Source organism: Scyliorhinus canicula, chromosome 11, assembly GCF_902713615.1.
Source record: "Scyliorhinus canicula chromosome 11, sScyCan1.1, whole genome shotgun sequence".
Lineage (NCBI taxonomy): Eukaryota > Metazoa > Chordata > Chondrichthyes > Carcharhiniformes > Scyliorhinidae > Scyliorhinus > Scyliorhinus canicula.
In genome coordinates this window covers 32460349-32481286 of record NC_052156.1, presented here as the reverse complement: position 1 = coordinate 32481286, position 20938 = coordinate 32460349, and the positions used below count along the sequence as shown (strand labels likewise).

At 45.0% G+C, this 20938-nt stretch overlaps 1 protein-coding gene across 5 annotated transcripts in view; it reads right to left on the bottom strand.

The window, feature by feature from the left end:
• Positions 1–20938, bottom strand: part of fbln2 (fibulin 2) — a 248158-nt gene that overhangs the window by 162166 nt on the left and 65054 nt on the right. For all 5 annotated transcript variants that reach the window (XM_038812722.1, XM_038812724.1, XM_038812721.1 and 2 more), the window contains one exon: positions 14402–14575. In XM_038812722.1, the coding sequence (XP_038668650.1) occupies positions 14402–14575 (174 nt within the window). The remainder of the gene's footprint in view (positions 1–14401; positions 14576–20938) is intronic.

Sequence of the window (20938 nt, the reverse complement as noted above, 5' to 3'; positions counted from 1 at the left end):
ATATGAGAAAGATGAATATGCACGCCTCAAGGACTTTAGAGGACTAATAGTGGCAGGCTCAGATGGAAGAAATAATTATGTATACATTTGCATAGAGACAGTGCATAGAGCTATTGATTTATTGTTTCACTTAGCAGAAGCACTACCCTCGCACTTTTGATAATGAAGTAGACTATATTAACCTAAACCAGCATTGTGGTGACAACTGGTGGGCAAAATGTGTACTACATAAATGCCCGTTAATGGCAAGGAAGGGTTAGCCAGCTCCCACTGTCCTTCAACAGTGTCAGTATTGCTAAACTGTGGGTGGCACAGTAGCACATTGGTTAGCACAGTTTCTTCTCAGCTACAGGGTCCCAGGTTCGATTCCCGGCTTGGGGCACTGTCTGTGCGGAGTCTGCATGTTCTCCCCGTGACTGCGTGGGTTTCCTCCGGGTGCTCTAGTTACCTCCCACAGTCCAAAGATGTGCAGGTTACGTGGATTAGCCATGCTAAATTGCCCTTAGTGTCCAAAATGGTTAGGTGGGGTTACTGGGTTATGGGGATACAGGGGATAGGGTGGAAGCATGAGGCTTAAGTAGGGTGCTCTTTCCAAGGGACGGTGCAGACACAATGGGCCGAATGGCCTCGTTCTGCACTATAAATTCTATTCTAAACCCCGCGTCATCAATATTTGTGGGATCACCAATGATCAGAAACCTCATCGGTCAAGACATCAACACTGTGGCTAAAACAGAAAGATAGCGGCTTCTGGAACTTCAAAGCCTCAATGCCATCTACAAGACTCAAGCTGGAGTGTGATAGGTGTAGCTGTAGCAAAATGCAAGATGCTCAATTTCCATCAGGACAAAGCTGTTTGCTTGAATGACCACGGGACTGAATATGCAGACCCTGCACAATCAGTGCACTGTAGCTGCAGTATGTACAATCAATATAAGAAACTTACCATAGTTAGATTGACAGTAGTCTGTCCTTACAAGCTCGACCACTGTGATGGATGAGAGCAATAATGTCATGGTAACATCATCACCTTCAGGTTCCACGCCATTCTGCTTGGACACATAGGGCTGAATTTCCGTGTTAGCAACTAGACGTCAATGCCAAAAGGATGGGCCATTAATAGCATTACAAGATTCATCCTGAAATTAATATTACTTTCACTTTTACACCAAGTGTACAGGACAGGCAGCATTTGACTACATGTGGTATCAACGAGCCCAGTAAAGCTGAAGCCAATGGAAAGTGGGGGAAAACCTTCAGTTAGCTGCAGTCATAGGCAGCTGAAAGGAAAATCTTGGAAGCCAATCATCCCAGTCTCAGAACATTGAGTTCCTCAGGGCGGCATCCTAGGCCCAATCATTTTCAGCTACTTCTTCAATGACCTTCCCTCCATCAAATGTGGGATTGTTCACTAACAACAGTACAGTGTTTAGTTCCTCAGATGATGAAGCAGCCAATACCACTGTGCCACAGAACCTGGACAACATTCAGGTTCAGGCTGTTAAGTAGCAACTGGCCGATGTGCCACATTAGTGCTCGGCAATGACCATTCCTAAAAAGAGAGAATCTAACCATCTCTCTTTGACATATAATGGCATGACCATCATTGAATCCCCCACCATCAACATCTCTGGTAACACAACTGACCAGAAGCATAACTGGACCAACCGCACATAAATGTTGTGGCCAAGTACAGGTTATGGGCAGGGTTTTATGTGGCAAATGACTAATCTGATTCCCAAAATCTTTTACCGCCTACAAGACACGAGTGAGGTGTACAGTTCCATTAACATTCAAGGAGCCCAATGCTATCGAGAACAAAAGCAGCCCACTTGATTGGCACTCCTTAAGCATTCTCTTTTTCCACCATTAGCACATAATACCAACAGTTGTCATGAATCTGTTTGGACAGGGCAGCACTGTGGCGCAGTGGTTAACACTGCTGCCTCACAACGCCAAGGAACGGGTTAAATTCCGGCCCCAGGTCACTGTTCGTGTGGAGTTGGCACATTCTCCCCCTGTCTGCGCGGGTCTCATCCCGACACCCCAAAGTTGCGCAGGGAGCACAGTAGGGCAGTGGTTAGCACAGCGCCGAGGTCCTAGGTTCGATCCCGGCTCTGGGTCACTGTCCATGTGGAGTTTGCACATTCTCCCCGTGTTTGCGTGGGTTCCACCCCCACAACCGAAAAAATGTGCTGGTTAGGTGGATTGGCCATGCAAAATTGCCCCTTAATTGGAAAAAAATTAATTGGGTACTCTAAATTTTTAGAAAATAAAACAAAAATAAAAAATGTTTAAAAATGTTTTTAAAGATGTGCAGTGGAGGTGGAGTAGCCATGCTAAATGACCCCATAATTTGATTTTTTTCAAATGATTCTGCAGTAGACAGTATTCAAAAGTCCTCAATTGGTATGCGTCTTTCCTGGTAAAGAATTTAGAACAGCAATTTAGATAATAATCAAGTGTGAATAATTTATGGAGGAGAAACAGATTATAGATGATTGGGAAGATCCCTGAGATATACATATTTTAATGTGTCGTCAAGGAAATTGATGTGGGCAGACAGCCAAATACACAGAAGGCATAATCAAAGAACAACAAAGGTATAATTGCCCAGACCCTGAGAAGCCAGGAGAGGCAAGATACCATCTTGCAGTCTCAGGAAGCCGTCAGACCAGTTTCCAGCCACGAAGCGTGAATGGCAAAGTTACAGCAAACAAGTTGCTACGTCTTAGAGCCAAGGCAGTGCTGAAAACTTTGGTAACAGCTGTTTTAAAATGTTTTCGCTGGACAAGGAAAAAGACGGTTCCTGGATTTGAGTGTCATCCCTGCATTGTGTGGTAACAACAGCTGGTTATTCAATTTGGATGGTGCTTGGGGAACAGGGGGAGTTTTACAGAGTTCAGAAAGCCGAGATGTATTTTGTAACAAGGGGTGCGTTCTATAAAAACAATGCGTGTTTAGTAATTCATACCTTTTAGGCTGGATTTTCCAGCCTCCCAACCGTATATTTCCCAGCGGCGTGCCATTCGCTGGGGGCGGGATTTTCTGCTCCCCCCCGCTGTCAAGGGGAATTCCCATTGACGCCACCCACTCTGCCAGGAAACCTGCAGTTGGGGATGCGCTGCCGGCGGGATCAGCATGAGAATCCCACCGCCTGTGGACAGCTGGGGAATTCCAACCATTAATCGCGCGGAGCAGAGTAATCCTGTTTGTGCGTATTTGTCTTTTCTTTACGTTAATAAATAGTCTTTAATAGTTGTTACACAATGACTGGGCTATTTATTCTCACTAGGGTTTCACTTGTCTCCTCACACCAAAACAAAACTGTACTTCCCCGCGAACAGGTGTTTCAAGTTGGTAGACCCTCGTAGATAACACAGTGTAAACCATGCACTGCAGCAACTGGCCTCTTCAACAGCACGTTCCAAACCCATTACTTCTACAAAGTGGAAGGACAAGAGCAGCAAATGTCATGTTCTTGTGCTACGGCCGAAAGGAATGATGCACAATAGAACATCTAGTTCTTTACTAGTTAAAAGCAATTCATTATCAAACAAATGCTTGGTAAAGATAACTAGAAGAAATATTTCACAAACTACTAATACTAATAAATTATCCTAGAGATACTGCAAATATGACTATCCATCAACACGACTAACTCCCAACTCCTCGAGGTACAGAGTCACATGGTAGATTTACACTGCTACCTGCTGGTCAGAGGTCGTGTACTTCATTACATACATGATTGCTTATGCATATCATCACAGCAGCCAAATGGGAACACCGTCACTTGCAAGTTCCCCTTCAAATCACATACTATCCTGAACTGAAAATATATTGCCATTCCTTCGTCATCACTGAGTCAAAATCTTGGGAACTCCCTAAGGAAGTACTGTGGGAGCGCTATCACCACAAGGACGTCAGTAATTCAAGAAGGCAGATGCTCAATTACAATGGTTAGGGATATGTGGTAATAATTGGCTTTGCCAGCAATACCCATATTGAATGAATGAATTTTTTTTTAAGTTTGGTGCACAAACTGCTTAAAATAATGAAATAAATTAAGACTTTTATCCATTACCCTTTTAATTCTTGAGTAGGTTCTAATGACCAATTGTACCACTTGACTCAAATGACCTTTTAAGAATAGTTTTCATCTACAAACCAATATTTGAATGATGTAGCAATTCTAACTTATAGCTGTACATATTTGTATGGAAAAAGCAATGAAAGAATTGTCAGATATAATGATCTTAAAATCCGACAATATTTTTCATTATTGCAAATTATATTTGATGGTTATATTAAACATTGGAGGTTGTTCTACCCTGTAAGGGTTAAGAGAGCTCAGGCGAGAAAATCTCGATAGAGAGAGAGAGAGAGAGAGAGAGAGAGGCTCAAACCTCCTTCAATTCAAGCTGAACGTTATTTTCAGCAACAATGAAATCTATTCATCATTGTGTCAAATAAAAGCCCAGGAAATAATAAAATCTATAAACATTACTTTCTCAAATATTGTTGGACCCAGCCGACAGCTCCTGTTGCCTTTCACTATTGCATGGCAAAATTCACCGTTCAAGATAACTATTGAAAATGGCAGCACTGAAGAATTGTCATCAGGTTTGGATTTGTTGCTATTCGTAAATCTGAACTGCTTCATTAAAATAAAACTTTCAGGTTATATGGGATAATATAAATTTTTACCGTTGCTTTTACAACAGGACAGATCAGAAAATCTATCAGCAGGCTTAACTCTGTTCTATGAGTCTCAGTAAGTTTAACTCTTGAATATGCTTTTTGATTATTTCTTTTTTACCATTTCCACTATAGCAATTGTCAACCAACACAATCAAAGCTCTTGTCGAGATAGAATTTAGTCAAAATTTCACTGGGCTCTAGTTCTGCACTTATTGAATTCCTCTGATCTCAGGCATGTCACGATGCGATATTTTAAGAAAGGGCCAAATTCTTAGCCACAGAGAGTCATCCAGTATCAACCCAAACAACTACAGTTAGCTCATGCACTCTGCAACTCTGCAACCTTGGACTTGACCCCTCCCTGTGCAGCTGGATCCTGGGTCTCCTCACCAACAGACTGCAATCTGTCAGGATAAGTAACAGCACCTCTTCCACAATAGTCCTCAACACCAGATCCCCGTAAGGATGTGTGCTGAGCCCTCTACTGTACTCCCTATACACACATGACTGTGTGGCAAAATTCAACACCAATTCAGTCTATAAGTTTGCAGTTGATACGACTGTGGTGGGTCGTATCTCAAACAATGGCGAATCGGACTACAGAAGGGAGATAGATCACTTGGTTGCGTGGTGTACTGTAAACAACCTCTCACTAAATAGTTGAAAGACCAAGGAACTGATCATAGACTTCAGGAAGGGTAGTACGACATCCCCCCCCCCCCCCCCCCCCCCCATATCAATGGCTCCGAAGTAGAGATGCTCGATAGCTTTAAGTTCCTGGGGGCCACCATCACCAACAGGCTGTCTTGGTCCACTCACGATGATGGAACAGTCAAGCAAGCCCAACAACGTCTCTACTTCCTACAGCAGCTAAAGAAATTCAGCATGTCTGCACGACTCTCACAAACGTCTACAGATGTGCCAAAGTGAGCATCCTATCAAGCTGCATTACAGCCTGGTATGGCAACTGCTTGGCCCAAGATCACAAGAAACTGCAGTGTGGTGAACTCAGCCCAACACATCACAGAAGCTTGCCATCCTCCCATTGATTCTGTCTACACCTCCCGCTGCCTCAGGAAGGCAGACAGCATTGTCAGAGACCACTCACACCCAGGCTTTGCCCTCTTCCAGACCCTTCCATCAGCCAGAAGATACAGAAGTTTGAAGACACGCACATCCAGACATGGGAACAGCTTCTTCCCCACAGCTACTGGCTCCTCAATGACTCTCCCTTGGACTGATCTGTTCCCTGTAAAATCACTATTCACGACGCTCTATATTGCTCTTGTTTGGCCCTTGTTCTGCACTGTAACCAATCACTATTTGTTGATGTATCATTTGACAATGTACTCTGTTGATTATTCTTTTGTCCACTATGTACGTTCTGTATACATTCCCTTGGCCGCAGAAAAATACTTTTCACTGTACTTCAGTACATGTGACAATAAATATCAATCAATCAAACAATGCACTTCAGCTCCCAGGGAAGACTGCAACATTCTACAAAATGGGACTCACCTCACAAAATGCAATATTTAAAATGATTTGGAAACACACTGATGTTCCTTCGGCTTAATTTACAGTCAGAATGTAGAGCAAGTAATGTAGGAGTACAGCCTACAACCAGCGATCTATGCTTGCATATTGGCAAGAAATTTATGCCTCAATTTCATGGTGCAAGTGTGAAGATCATTTTATGTCTACATAAGGATTGAGACGATATCTGGGGCACACACTTCCCAGAGAAAATAGTTGCACAATTGCAGCAATGCAACGACCAATTCAACATGCTGTACAATCAGGTTTCCTATTCTTTTGGAATGAGCCTTATAAAAGTAGAAAGTATAATTTTAATGGTGACCAGCTACCACATGCATTGTACACAAAGACAGGACAGTTGCCACACATGCTATTTTAAACTTTGTTATTTATTGGGAAGAGGAGAGGAGGTCACTGCTGGACATAAGCAAAGTAGCAGATGGGAAGCTTATGGAATAGGACCTACTGCACTGTTATAATGTTGACCCTCTGCTTAAGCAGTATTCTTAGAGTTTGGGGGTAAAGATCGGGCTGAATGTATACAGGAATGATCATATTTACCAGTCGCCTGATTAGTGAGTATTTTAAAAAAATAAATTTAGAGTACGCAATTCTTCTTTTCTGATTAAGGGCCAATCTAGCATGGCCAATCTACCTAACCTGCACATCTTTTGGGTTGGGTTGTGAGACCCATGGAAACACGGGGAGAATGTGCAAACTCTACACGGACAATGACCTGGGGCCGGGATTGAACCCAGGTCCTCAGCGCCATGAGGCAGCAGTGCTAGCCACTGCACCACCATACCACCCTTTATAGTGAGTACACAGAGAAGAATCAAATTAATGATTTGCAGCATGTTGTCTTGTGCTTGTTTTTATTTTATAAATTTAGAATACCCAATTTGTTTTTTCCAATTAAGGGACGATTTAGCGTGGCCAATCCACCTAACCTGCACATCTTTGGGTTGTGGAGATGAAACTCACGCAGACACGGGGAGAATGTGCAAACTCCAGACGGACAGTGACCCAGGGCCGAGATTCGAACCCGGGTCCGCAGCGCCGCAGTCCCAGTGCTAACACTATGCCACATGCCGCCCTGTCTTGTGCTTGTTAATCATTAATTAGGTGACAGAACTGAAAAATTAGATGCCATTAATTTATTTATTTGAGGGGGCAGCATGTGGCACAGTGGTTAGCACTGCAGCCTATGGCACTGAGGACCCGGGTTCAAATCCCGGCTCTGGGTCATTGTACGTGTGGAGTTTGCACATTCTCCCCGTGTCTGCATGGGTTTCACCCCCACAACCCAAAGATATGCAGGTTAGGTGGATTGGCCACGTTAAATTGCCCCTTAATTGGAAAAAAAATAGAATTGGGTACTATTCATTTATTTATTTGATGCTTAAGTGACATTAATCAACGTCATGTGGAAAGTAGGTGCCAGAATTTTGTACTCTAAATAAATGATCAAAAAACATGAATAATACACATTTCTGCACATTAAACCATCGAAACAAGTGTACTGCAGTCAACTGCTACAGATTTGAATTTGGACAACAGATTTTCATTTTGTTCCACATTGCAGTCTTTGAAATTTGCATATCTGTGAACCATAGCAGGCTCACCCAGTGATTGCTCAGTGCTGCTCACCATTCTAAAGTTGCAGGAAGAATCTCAAAAAAATAGTTATTGAAGGGGGATTTTGTACTCATTGAAGGGTAAGTAGTTCATGGCGAGAGATGGAATTCTATCCCATTTACATGCTGAAATTCCTGGGCCTGGGAAAACACTACTGCCATCGGAATTGAACCTCTTTCTCTCGGGTCCCCACACCTTTTCTTTCGGAGAACATGATCCTCCGGAGGTGGGATAGATTGCACGTGCTGACATCAGAAGACCCAGAACTAAATGCATGATAGCACCACCAAGAATTGTGTTGGTTCCACTTTCTTAGCTCCCATCACAAGTACCCAAGGTGGAATAGAGCCAAAAATGCCAGGGGCCTGGCGGAGATTGGTAGCAGAGCCATCGATTTGAAAGTTAGATGACATGAGGGGGCGGCAACTGGAACATTGTGTTCGTTTGGGAAAATGAGCAATCTTTCGCTGGAACAACCTGCCCAACTGATTGCGACAGGTTCAGGAAAGTTCTTACCAATGAGTACGATGTCCAGACAAAATGGAAAATGGGGCAAGCATCCATTCTCCACAAAGGAAACATCTTTAGGATTTGGGAATGAGTCACACGTAGGACAGACTGGCAGGCAGAGGTCCTGACCTGTCCACTACTGGTAGGGAAGGAGGATTCTTAGTATTTCAATGACCCAGCGGCCACCTCAATTGCTGCTTGCTCAGTGTCACGATAGTTTGGAGCAAGACAAAGCTGCCTCTATATTGCTTCAATTTCAGAGTAAGTTCAGACTTCCCAAATCAGCCACCCTGATAATGTGAGTGATTTACCAGTGAATGTTAAATGTGGCTTTGTGCTGCAGACCCAGGTCTGTTAGGAATTAGTTTGAAACTCAAGAGCCAGTCTGAACACATGAAGCCCATTAGTCACTCTTAAAATGGACAAGTTGCCTCTTTTGTCATAACAAATGAACTACTGGGAGAAATTGCACGACTGCACATTTTTGAAATACTTTATTGCTGAAAAGCAATTTTGTCAGCAGTCATGAAAAAAAATAGCGGCCCCCGATGATGCACCTGCAATCTTTCAAGATTTCACAGCTAATGAGTCATTTAAACAATTTGAATGTTGAAAAGTTGCTTAGTCCAACTTTGAACCACACAATTGTAGATGATATGGATGGCTGAACAGCAGAGATAAAATCCAAATTTACCTCGAAAACACACCAGAGACATCCAGCTCTGCCACTAGCAGTTTCAAAAATGCATTGAAGGCTTGGGAAGCAGATAATAAAAGTTACAGCAGAATGGATTTCAGAAAGCAATGGAGCAGGTTTGTTCCAAGGGGCTGGTTTAGCTCACTCAGCTAAATCGCTGGCTTTGAAAGCAGGCCAGCAGCACAGTTCGATTCCCATGCCATCCTCCCCGGACAGGCGCCAAAATGTGGCGACTAGGGGCTTTTCACAGTAACTTTGTTGAAGCCTACTTGTGACAATAAGCAATTTTCATTTCATTTCATTTGAGGGTATGGCTTCATTAAGCACAGAAAGAAAGGACTGTCTTCTTCGCAAAAATAAGAGCCAGTGTGCAAAATTCCTTTCTGAAAGTTCACTACCAAGTGAATGTAGTTTTCTGAAGTAATAAATGGTTTTCAGAACTCAGGAAGATAGCCTAAGTAATAAACCCCCAAATTGGTCCACTCTAAGACCAGAATTTTACATCTGTTCCTGCCGGTGGGATCTTCTGCCCCCACTGACGGCGAACCCCATCATGAGGTTATTGGCAGTGGGGGGGGGGGGGGGGGGGGGATATAATGGTAAACCCTAATGACAGCAGCAGGACAAAAGATACTGCCGCCGGTGTTATATTATCCTTTGTGGTAATATGTTGTGTTCTTTGTCTTTTCTGCCAGAAAGATCTGATGTGTTGCTGACAAAGAATCCACCAATCAAAAGATTGAAACAAAATTAATTTATTATAAAACTATTAATTAAATGAAGTTCGCCCACTCTACTGAGCTGCAGTTAATAATTAAGTAATATTGAATCTGTCGAGCAGTACTCAATCTAAATAGCCACTAACTACACTATGATCTAACCTTGTGTTAACTCTGTCTAATCTAATCTTCTCCGACTTGCTATCATCATACTTTCTCCTTCCACTAATACCCAGAATTCCCTCAGAGTCTGATTTATATACAGATAAGTGGTGCCCTCTAGTGTTTGAATTACACAGAAATGTAATAATTAACCCTTCACTAAACTGACTATATACATGTCATTACAGCCGGCCAATGGCAGGCTGCCTCAGCCACCGCGGAACATGCCGCGGGAGCTCACGGAAAATCCTGCCCAAAATATATGCCCATACGTCTGCTACAAAGAGTTTTCTGACCTGTTGCAGTTTTACTGAGGCAGCATGCAATTCTTTCCTCTTTCACAAAGGCAGGCAGACGCCCAATTTACTGAAGTACAGAACTTATTACTGGCGCTGAATATTGGGTTGGAATACATTTTGATTTAACAGCCATTGTCCTCAGGTTCATCAGGAAAATCTTGACCCAGAACAGTTCCCCAGAAATGAGAAACTTCTACTTATTGCCTCCATAAGGCAGATGTCAATATTTCCACCAGCAGCACCTAACTTCAAAGGGTTGTAGGCATATACATAAATTAATCCGGAATGGTATGTGGTCAAGCTGAACAACTTTCATTTAAAAGGTCGCAAAGCATCCATTCAATCTATCTGTAATACTTCTAAATGCCACCTTTACCCTTTGTGTGATTTACCTTACTGGTCCGAGCTTGTAGTCTGCTGTTTCTATGAGGAGGTTCACAAGTAAGATAAAGTTGAGCAGTAGATGGGGGAGATGATTTCCTCAAAGTCTTAGAGGTCTGAGATGGTTTCCACCTCAGAGGAACAGTAGTGTCAGAAGTGTGATATTCTTTGTGTGGCTAAATACAGGATGGTTAGGGCAGCACGGTGGTGCAGTGGGTTAGCCCTGCTGCCTCACGGCGCCAAGGTCCCAGGTTCGATCCCGGCTCTGGGTCACTGTCCATGTGGAGTTTGCACATTCTCCCCGTGTTTGCGTGGGTTTCGCCCCCACAACCCAAAGATGTGCAGGGTAGGTCAATTGGCCACATTAAATTGCCCCTTAATTGGAGAAAATGAATTGGGTATTCTAAATTTTAAAAAAAAATTCAGGATGGTTGGCGTAGTGTTCACAAAGACCACAAAATAGCTTTAACTTGAACAAAGCTATAAATTTATTAACACTACTAATTTGGATTCAACACATACTCCTGAATAACACACAGTTGATAATTAACATACTTATACCTCACTCACTCACCTATAACTAATCTCTACACTATAATAAATTATGATCCGCTCTTACTCACACTATATTTACTTCAGTCTGTCTCTAGCTAACTCCTTCACTGTTCCCTCCTTTTCCCACAAGGCTTAGCATCAATGACTTATATACTTGTAACTGCAGCTCCAGCTAGTGGCTGATCTAGATATTTCATTAACCCTGCAGTTCTTACATTTATATAATACCACAAGAAGGACTCATTTCTTGCAGCCTCTCTATTACACTTGACACTGAAATAGAAAGGCTGCAAGAAATTAATCCTTCTGTGAAAAAGCAGACTGCAATCTCATGCCAGTGAGTTAAGTGTGCCAAATTTGAGTTCCTTCATGTGAAGACATTAGGAGGGGGTTAAGGAACAAATCCAATGCTGCACTTGGAGAGACAACAGCTTCAACGTCAAGTCTTACAACTCACTGATCCAGATTCTGAGGTGCTACTGGTCAACGTTCTAACAGGTCAAGTCGTCCCTACCAGGTCTTGGAAATCCTATGTGTGTGTTATTCAGGTTGACCAATAAGGCATCATTTGAAGCGGTGATAGCTGGCACTCCTCAAGCCACCACGCTGATAGCATATCTTTGCTTCAGAAACGTCCTTTCCAGCCATTTTCTCCCGGGTGTTCTGCAAGTCCTAATTAGTTTCCTACAATGTTGCAGATATGCGAAGTGGACTCCTCTCACTTCTCCATCATTTTAACTACAAACTTTGAAACCATTGCCTCCATCTTTTGTCAGGGCTCTTATTTTGTTTCTATAAATTTAGAGTACCCAATTCTTTTGTTCCAATTAAGGGGCAATTTAGCGTGGCCAATCCACTTACTCTGCACATCTTTTTGGGGTTGTGGGGATGAGACCCACGCAGACACAGGGAGATAGTCAGTGCTCTGCAATGATAATTCTTTTCACATATTTGCTTCGCAAAATTGAAGCCCACGGAATAAAGGAACAGGAATTTGTTTTGGAGACTGAAAGGACATGTGCAGAGGTGTCCCTCGGCTCTGGGTCTGCGACCATTGTTCTTCTCGATATATATTAAGGACCAAGAAATGGATATTTGGGGCATCATTTCAAAGTTCAGATGACTCAAAACTCAGAAATGGAGTAAACAGTGAGGATTGTGACATACTACAGGATGACATAGATTGGTGAAATAAAGAGACACAAATGAAATTTAATGCAGAGGGTATGGAGTGAGTCATATTTGTAGAAAAAATGAGGAGGCACAATATGAACTGAATGAAACAAATTTTAAGTGGAGATAGGAACAAAGAAACTAATGTTTACACAACAAGCCTTTGAAAACATCTGGGAAATTTGAGAAAGGCATAAATGATTGTTGGCCTTATAAACAGACGCAAACCTTGTATGAAACAGAGGTTAGGCCCCAGCTGAAGTTTGGTCCAATTCTGTTCATCTTAATTTAGAAAGAATGACAATTAGGGGCTGGTTTAGCACACAGCTAAAACGCTGGCTTTGAAACCAAACCAAGGTAGACCAGCAGCACGGTTCAATTCCTGTACCAGCCTCCCTGAACAGGCGCCGGAATGTGGCGACTAGGGGCTTTTTACAGTAACTTCATTTGAAGCCTACTTGTGACAATAAGCGATTTTCATTTCATTTTAAGACTTGATAGAGGGTGCAGAGGAGACTGCCAGAATTCTATCAGGTATGAAATAATTCAGTGACGTGCATAGACTGGAGTAACTGGGGGTTCCTCTCCTTACAGCAGAGAAGGTTAAAGGGAAATTAGAGGTGTTCAAAATCCTGAAGGATTTTATGGAGAAACTGGTTCTATTGGTAGACGTTTCAGTAACCAAAGGACACAGACATCAGGGGCTGGATTTTCCGCAGGCCCGCTCCGACATCGCATTCAGCCGGGGGGGGGGGGGGTTGGAGAATCCCCGTTTACGTGAGAATCGTAGTCGGCGCCGATTCGCTCACGTGCGGATTACGTGGCACGGCTGGGGGGCCATCCCGCAATTCTCTGGGTGAAACTGTCCGAGTTCCCGACGGTGTGATTCTAACCACGTATTGACCGTCAGGAACCTCGGATGGTGGCTGCAGACTCAGTCAGAGGATCAGGTACCAGGCGGGGGACTTATGGGCAGCCGGGGCGACGATCGGGCGTGTAATATGTAGCGGCGCGGGGCCGATTGTTGGGACCTTCTTTCCTTGTCCAGGTCCGCCGGCTGAGTCCGCATTCGCGTTCGGCGCAGCCGATTGAGGCCGCGGCCGTGCGCATGCGCGGTCTCGGAACTGGACGTGCGGGAGCCCTATCCGCAGCTGAAGCTGTGAGAAGCACTCCAGGGCCCTGCCAGCCTCCTGCAGGTAGGAGAATAGCTGCTAACATTTTTATGGAATCTCCAGAGTAAAACTCCAGCGTTTTTACACTGGTGTAGGGACATAGCCCCATTTTTGGAAAATCCAGCCCCAGGTGATTGATTGGCAGAAGGAACTATGTGGCATGTGGAAACTTTTTTTTACACAGAAACTTGTCATAAATTGGAATGCATTTCCTGAAAGGAAAATATTTACTAATAACTTTCAAAAGGAAATGGGATAAATATCTGAAGGGGTGGCACGGTGGCACACCGGTTAGCACCGCTGCCTCACAGCGCCAGGGACCCAGGTTCAATCCCGGCCTTGGGTGACTGTCTGTGTGGAGTCTGCACATTCTCCCTGTATCTGCGTGGTTTCCTCCGGGTGCTCCGGTTTCCTCCCACAGTCCAAAGATGTGCAAGTTAGGTGCGCTGGCCATGATAAATTGTCCTTTAGTGTGCAAAGGTTAGGTGGGGTTATGGGATTATAGGGGTGTGGGCCTAGGTGGGGTGCTCTTTTGGAGGGTCGGTGTAGAGTAGATGTGTGGAATGGCCTCCTTCTACACTGTAGGGATTCTTTTAAAATTGGTTGGACTATGGAAATAGATTGGATCTAATTGGATAGCTTGTCCAAAAAGCTGACACAGGCATAATGGGCTGAATGGCTTCCTTCTGCACTTTTTCATTTTATGATTCTATTCTATTTTCATCACAAAGTTCGGGTTCTTTGTCAAGGGCAGTGATTGAAATGCCTTTCTCCATCTGTTGAACAAGAATGGCATTCTTCTTCTTGTTCATCCTTGGGCTTCGCAAATGCAAAGTTAAACCCATTGTCACTTACCATCAACTTCCTTGACAGTGGGTTTCTCTGAGCCGGTGCTGGAATAATTGAGATGCCATGATGGAGTTGGCGACGATGTAGCTGGAGTTGTAGATCCTGAAGTGGCAGCAGTTGTGAATCTGGAAGCACTCAAGTCGTCATTGGAGTATTTGGCCTCCTCCTCTGAGACATATCCTGTGGTGTTAAAGACATGGTTAGTTGTGCCTGCAGTGACTGGAGGAAATTGCAGGTGATTGGAAGATTATTACTGTAATTCAAGAAAGCACATGAAACTGACACCATACTTGATGAGCTCCATCAATCCTCTCTTGCTACATCTCACCTCGGACCGTGTCACCTTTCACACCCGCCATTATTATTTTCAGAGCTTCGTCCTTTTATCTTTCATTTCCAGGATTGGGCATTGCTGGCTAGGTCAGCATTTATTGCCCACCCCTAACTGCCCTCCATTTCAGAGGGTGTTTGATACTTAACCACTTTGCTGTGGATCTGAAGTCACATGTAGGCCAAACGGGATGGCAGATTCTTTTCCCTAAAGAACATGAGTGAACCAGATGGGGTTTTCTTTTACGACAATCGATAATGGCTTCATGGCCATCCTGAGACTTTTAAATCCAGATTTTTTTTCAATTCTCATTTTCCACTTTTTCATCAAAGACACAACAAAAGATAACAGCAATAACAAATACAGGATCAATCCCCCAACGAGCATCCCCTTCAATATACAAACCCAAACATCACCCATACATTCCAAATACAACAAAACAAAAAGTCCAAAAGAGAATTAACGGCCATCCCATAAACAATAAACAATGTGCTCAACCCCCCCAATAACCACCCCCCCAATAACCAGCCCCTTCCCCCCCAATATTTGATGGCATCCAATTCTTGAAAATGCAAGATAAACAAGGCCCATGAATTGTAGAACCCTTCCATCCTCCCCCTTAGCTCAAATTTCACCTTCTCGACCGTCAAAAATTCCAGAAAACCCCCCCGCCAAGCCGAGGCACAGGGCGGAGAAGCCGACCTCCACCCCAGCAGGACCCGCCTCCGGGCAATCAGCGAGGCAAAGGCTAAAATGCCTGCCCCCGCACCTGCCTGCAGCCCCGGCTGGTCCAACAGCCCAAAAATGGCTTCTCGGGGCACTGGTTCCAAACTCACATCTACCACCACTGAGGTGACCTTAAAAAGCTCCCTCCAACACCCCTCCCACTTCGGACAGGACCAAAACATGCAAACATGGTTTGTGGGGCTCCTCCCACAGCACTCACGTACATCCTCCACCCCCTCAAAGAGTCAGCTTATCTTCACCCTCGTGAGGTCCGCCCTATACACGATCTTCAACTGTATCAGCCCCAACCTCGCACACAAATTTGAGGCATTTACCCTCCAGTACACCTCACACCACAGACCGTCTCCCATAGCCTCCCCCAACTCTTCCTCCCACTTGGCTTTAATTCCCTCCAAGGATACCTTGTCCTCCCCCAGAATCTTCCCATAAATGGCCGACACCACCCCTTTCTCCATTCCCCCTGTCGTCAACACCTCCTCCAACAACGAGGAGGCTGGTGCTATCGGGAAGCCCAGAACCTCATTCTTGGCAAAATCCCAGAGCTGCAGATATTTAAATACTTCCCTCTGCCCCAGTCCATATTTCTGCCCTAACTCCTCAAGCCTTGCAAAATGACCTCCCAGGAACAGGTCTTTTAATAACATGACTCCCCTCTCCTCCCATCTCCGAAATCACCCATCCCACTTCCCCTGCTCAAACCTATGGTTCCTCCGATCGGCATCTCTCTTGACTCCGCCCAGAACTTAAATTGCTGCCTGAACTGCCTCCAAATCTTCAGCGTTGCCACCACCACCGGAGTCCCAGAATATTTACCCTGGGCCATCGGAAACGCTGCTGTCGCCAACGCCCTCAGCCCCAACCCTCTGCACAGACTCTCCTCCATTCTAACCCACTGGGACTCCCCCCCCCCCCCCAAAACCAACACCTCACCTTTTCATCATTCACCGCCCAGTAATAGTACAATACATTCGGGAGGCACAACCCTACCTGCCGTCCTCTCTACACACGTACCTTCCTAACCCTGGCTAACTTCACTCCACCTCCCCCCCAAAATAAACACTGTGATCAACTTCCCCACCTCCTTAAAAAATGCCTTTGGGGGGCAGCACGGTGGCCTAGTGGTTAGCACAACCGCCTCATGGCGCTGAGGTCCCAGGTTCGATCCTGGCTCTGGGTCACTGTCCGTGTGGAGTTTGCACATTCTCCCCGTGTCTGCGTGGGTTTCGCCCCCACAACCCAAAAATGTGCAGAGTAGGTGGATTGGCCATGCTAAATTGCCCCTTAATTGGAAAAAATAATTGGGTAATCTAAATTTATTAAAAAAAAAATGCCTTTGGCAAAAAGATTGGCAGGCACCGAAATGTAAACAAAAAACATGGCAACACATTCATTTTAATCACCTACACCCGACCTGCCAGCAACAAAGGGGACCATCCCACCTTGCCAAATCCTAATTCCAGATTTTTAATTTAATTTTCATTTTGCCATCTGCCATGGTAGGATTTGAACCTGGGTCCCCAGATCTTGCCCTGGGTCTCTCGATTATTATTCACTATGCCTCATGTGGGCTCACAGCTTCCACTGTTGGTGTTCTTTCTCCAGTTTCAATTCTGGACAATCAATCAGAGTTAGGTATTAATAGACACACAGAACAGAGTTTCACAATGCGGTGAGAACTAGGGTGAAATGAAATGAACAAGTTTGCATCTCACAGTAGTAGGATGAATAAAATGGGTTCAGTTTATTTCAACAATGACCTGCGTTCACTCAAATTGGGATGGAATAGAATAGCAGCAGAGACTGGCATCAGAAAGCAATGGTGAGGATGATATGTTGCTTCACTTCATTGTATACAGAAATGAAAGTAACACTGATTGGATTCTTCCTTAAGACTCTTTCCACCTGTAGGCAGGGTTCTCCAGCTTGGTCAACAATTGTAACCTATTTCACCCAATTTATGGACATGTCCCTTTGTGTGTAACATGCTATGATTTTGAGAATCTGGTGGTGTGATACTGAAATCCCACAGAATAGGGGATTAAAAACTGAAAATGCTGGAAAGATTCAGCAGGTCTGGCAGCATTTGTGGAGAGAAAAACAGAGTTAGCGTTTCGAGTCCAAATGAGTCTTCTTCGGAACTGAAGAGAGGTCGAAATGCGTTGGGTTTGGTGTTGTTGAAAAAGGGGAGAGGAACAAAATAGAAAGTCAGGTTAGAGGGTGGGGGATATCAAATAACAAAGATGTCATCATGGAACACAAGACTAAGGGAATCGTAAAGCTAGTATTAAAATCTGAATCTTTGGTTCAGAGTAGATTGCAGTAGCGAAATAAAGGTCAGAACTGTCTGAAAGCAAAATAGGAGGATGTGTTAATAGCCGGGGAAAAGACAGCACTGTCTGAAAGAAAAGACACGAGAGCAAGATACACTGCCTGGGAAAAAAATGGAGGACAGAGTTCATTGTTTAAAGTTGTTGACCTCAACATTGAGTCCAGCTGTAAAGTACCTAGTCAGAAGATGAGGTGCTGTCCCTCAGTTGACATTAAGCTTCCACTGGACCATTATAGCATGCTGAGGACAGAATCGTGAGCAAGAGAACAAGGCAAATTGAAATGGCAAGCGACCACGAGGTCAGGGTCATACTGGCAGACTGAGTGAAAATGTTCAGCAAGGCAGTCACCCAGCCTCTGTTTTGTCTTCCAAATGTAGAGGAGAACGCGCAGTAGGCAGCGAATACAGCAGACTAAATAGGAGGAAGTGTAAGAAAATCGTTGCTTTAACTGTAAGGAGTGTATTGGCCTTGGATGGTGAGGAGGGAGGAGATAAACGGGCTGGTGTTACGCCCCCTGCAGTTGTATGGGAAGGTGACATAAAGGTAAATGGGGTGTTGGTGTGATGAATAGGGGATTCCCTCTCATTAATGTGCAGTATTCTGTGCATGAATGCCCTCACCGTTAACAGCAGTCATCCCTTGTTTATTTTACATCAGTCTCTGGCGTAATTTGAAGACCATTTTCCCAGTTAATATTCATATCAGAATCAACAGCACAATAATTGGTTGTCTAGTTATTATCACGTTGCTGTTTGTGGAAGCTGAGAGCTTGTAAATTGGCTGTTACTGTTCCCACATCATAACAGTGACTACATTTCAAATATGAAATTGCTGTAAAGTGCTTTGTGATGTCCTTTGGTTGTGAGAGGTCCTATATAAATTCAAGTTTGTATCTTTTGATGACTTGATTCACATTGCCATCCTCGGGGAATCCTTTGAAATGCATGAGAGAAATTCAACAAAGTCAACAGAGGAGCCAAAGTGTCAACAGCCCCATAACCATTCCTCACATCCTATTTAATGGTATGCCAGCCTTCATTATCTTTTTTTTAATATAATTTTTATTGGAATTTTTTACAGAAAATATAAAACGTAACGACAAACAATGAAATGCAACAAAATAACCCATAATAACTGTATCACCCCCAGACCGTATCGACGCATGTATCCCATCCCCCACCCCCCCAACCCCAATGAACAACAGAAGAACTTAAAAATAAATTTAAATTAAATAAACAAACATAGTCATCGTCCGCCCCCCCCCCCACACCTTTTCCCTCCCCCTTCCCCCCCACCCCCCCGGGTTGCTGCTGCTACTGTCCCCGTACCCTATCGTTGAGCCAGAAAGTCGAGAAAAGGTTGCCACCGCCTAAAGAACCCTTGTACCGACCCTCTCAGGGCAAATTTGATCTTCTCTAGCTTAATGAAACCCGCCATGTCATTGATCCAGGTCTCCACGCTTGGGGGCCTCGCATCCTTCCATTGTAGCAAGATCCTTCGCCGGGCTACTAGGGACGCAAAGGCCAGCACACTGGCCTCTTTCGCCTCCTGCACTCCCGGCTCTACCCCAACCCCAAAAATCACGAGTCCCCATCCTGGCTTGACCCTGGATCCCACCACCCTCGGCACCGTCCTCGCCACCCCCTTCCAGAACTCCTCCAGCGCTGGGCATGCCCAGAACATATGGGCATGGTTTGCTGGACTCCCCGAGCACCTGACACACCTGTCTTCACCCCCAAATAACCTACTCATCCTCGTCCCAGTCATGTGGGCCCGGTGCAGCACCTTGAATTGGATGAGGCTAAGCCGCGCACACATCAGGGCATCAGCCCATGTCCCGTTTTCGATCTGTTCCCCCAGTTCCCCCTCCCACTTAGCTTTCAGCTCCTCTACTGATGCCTCCTCCGCCTCCTGCATAACCTTGTAGATATCAGATATCTTCCCCTCTCCGACCCAGACCCCCGAAAGCACCCTGTCGCTCACCCCCCTCGCTAGAAGCGAAGGGAATCCCTCCACCTGCCGCCTAGCAAATGCCTTTACCTGCAGATACCTGAACATGTTCCCCGGGGGAGCCCAAATTTCTCCTCCAACTCCCCCAGGCTCGCAAACCTCCCATCAATAAACAGGTCCCTCAGCTGTCTGATGCCCGCTATGAACCAACCCTGAAATCCTCCATCAATGTTCCCCGGGACGAACCTATGGTTCCCCCTTAACGGAGCCTCCATCGAGACCCCCACTTCTCCCCTATGTCGCCTCCACTGCCCCCAAATCTTGAGGGTAGCTGCCACCACCGGACTCGTGGTATACCTCGTAGGAGGGAGCGGCCACGGCGCCGTTACCAGGGCCCCCAGGCTTGTATCTCCACAGGACGCCCTCTCCATCCGTTTCCATGCTGCCCCCTCCCCCTCCATTACCCACTTGCGCACCATCGACACATTGGCCGCCCAATAATACCCCGAGAGATTGGGTAACGCCAGCCCCCCCCATCTCTACCCCGCTCCAAGAACAGCCTGCATTATCTTAACTGTGACATATTAATCTTTAGAACATAGAATCCCTACAGTACAGGAGACCATTGGCTCACCGGGTCTGCATGATGATCTGAAAGAGAACCATACCTAGGCCCACTCCACTGCCCTATCCCCGTAACCTCACCTAACCTACACATCTTTGGACACTAAGGGGCAATTTAGCATGGCCGATCCACCTAACGTGCACATCTTTGGACCGAGGGAGGAAAACCGGAGCACCTGGAGGAAACCCACGCAGACACTGGGAGAAAGTGCAAACTCCACACAGACAGTTACCCAAGCCTGCTGTGATGAATGTTATCAGTAGCTGATATAATGGTACCTTACCTTTAATGCTTTGGCCCTTTAAGACCGGGCTTGGAACCCTGGGGGACTCTGCCTCTGGCTCCTCCCCCAGGAAATGGTATATAAGATAAGGCTCACTCAGGCAACATGTGATGAGCACATTTCTCAGCTGCTGTACAGTTCTCAGATGATTAAAGCCTTTGAATCATCTATCTTCTCTCCTGTGTCGTGATTGAGGGTATCTCACCTGCCAACATGCCTGCTGTGTAGGTCACAGGTAGCAATCGATAAATGGAGATGTCAAAGTCATAACAAGAGA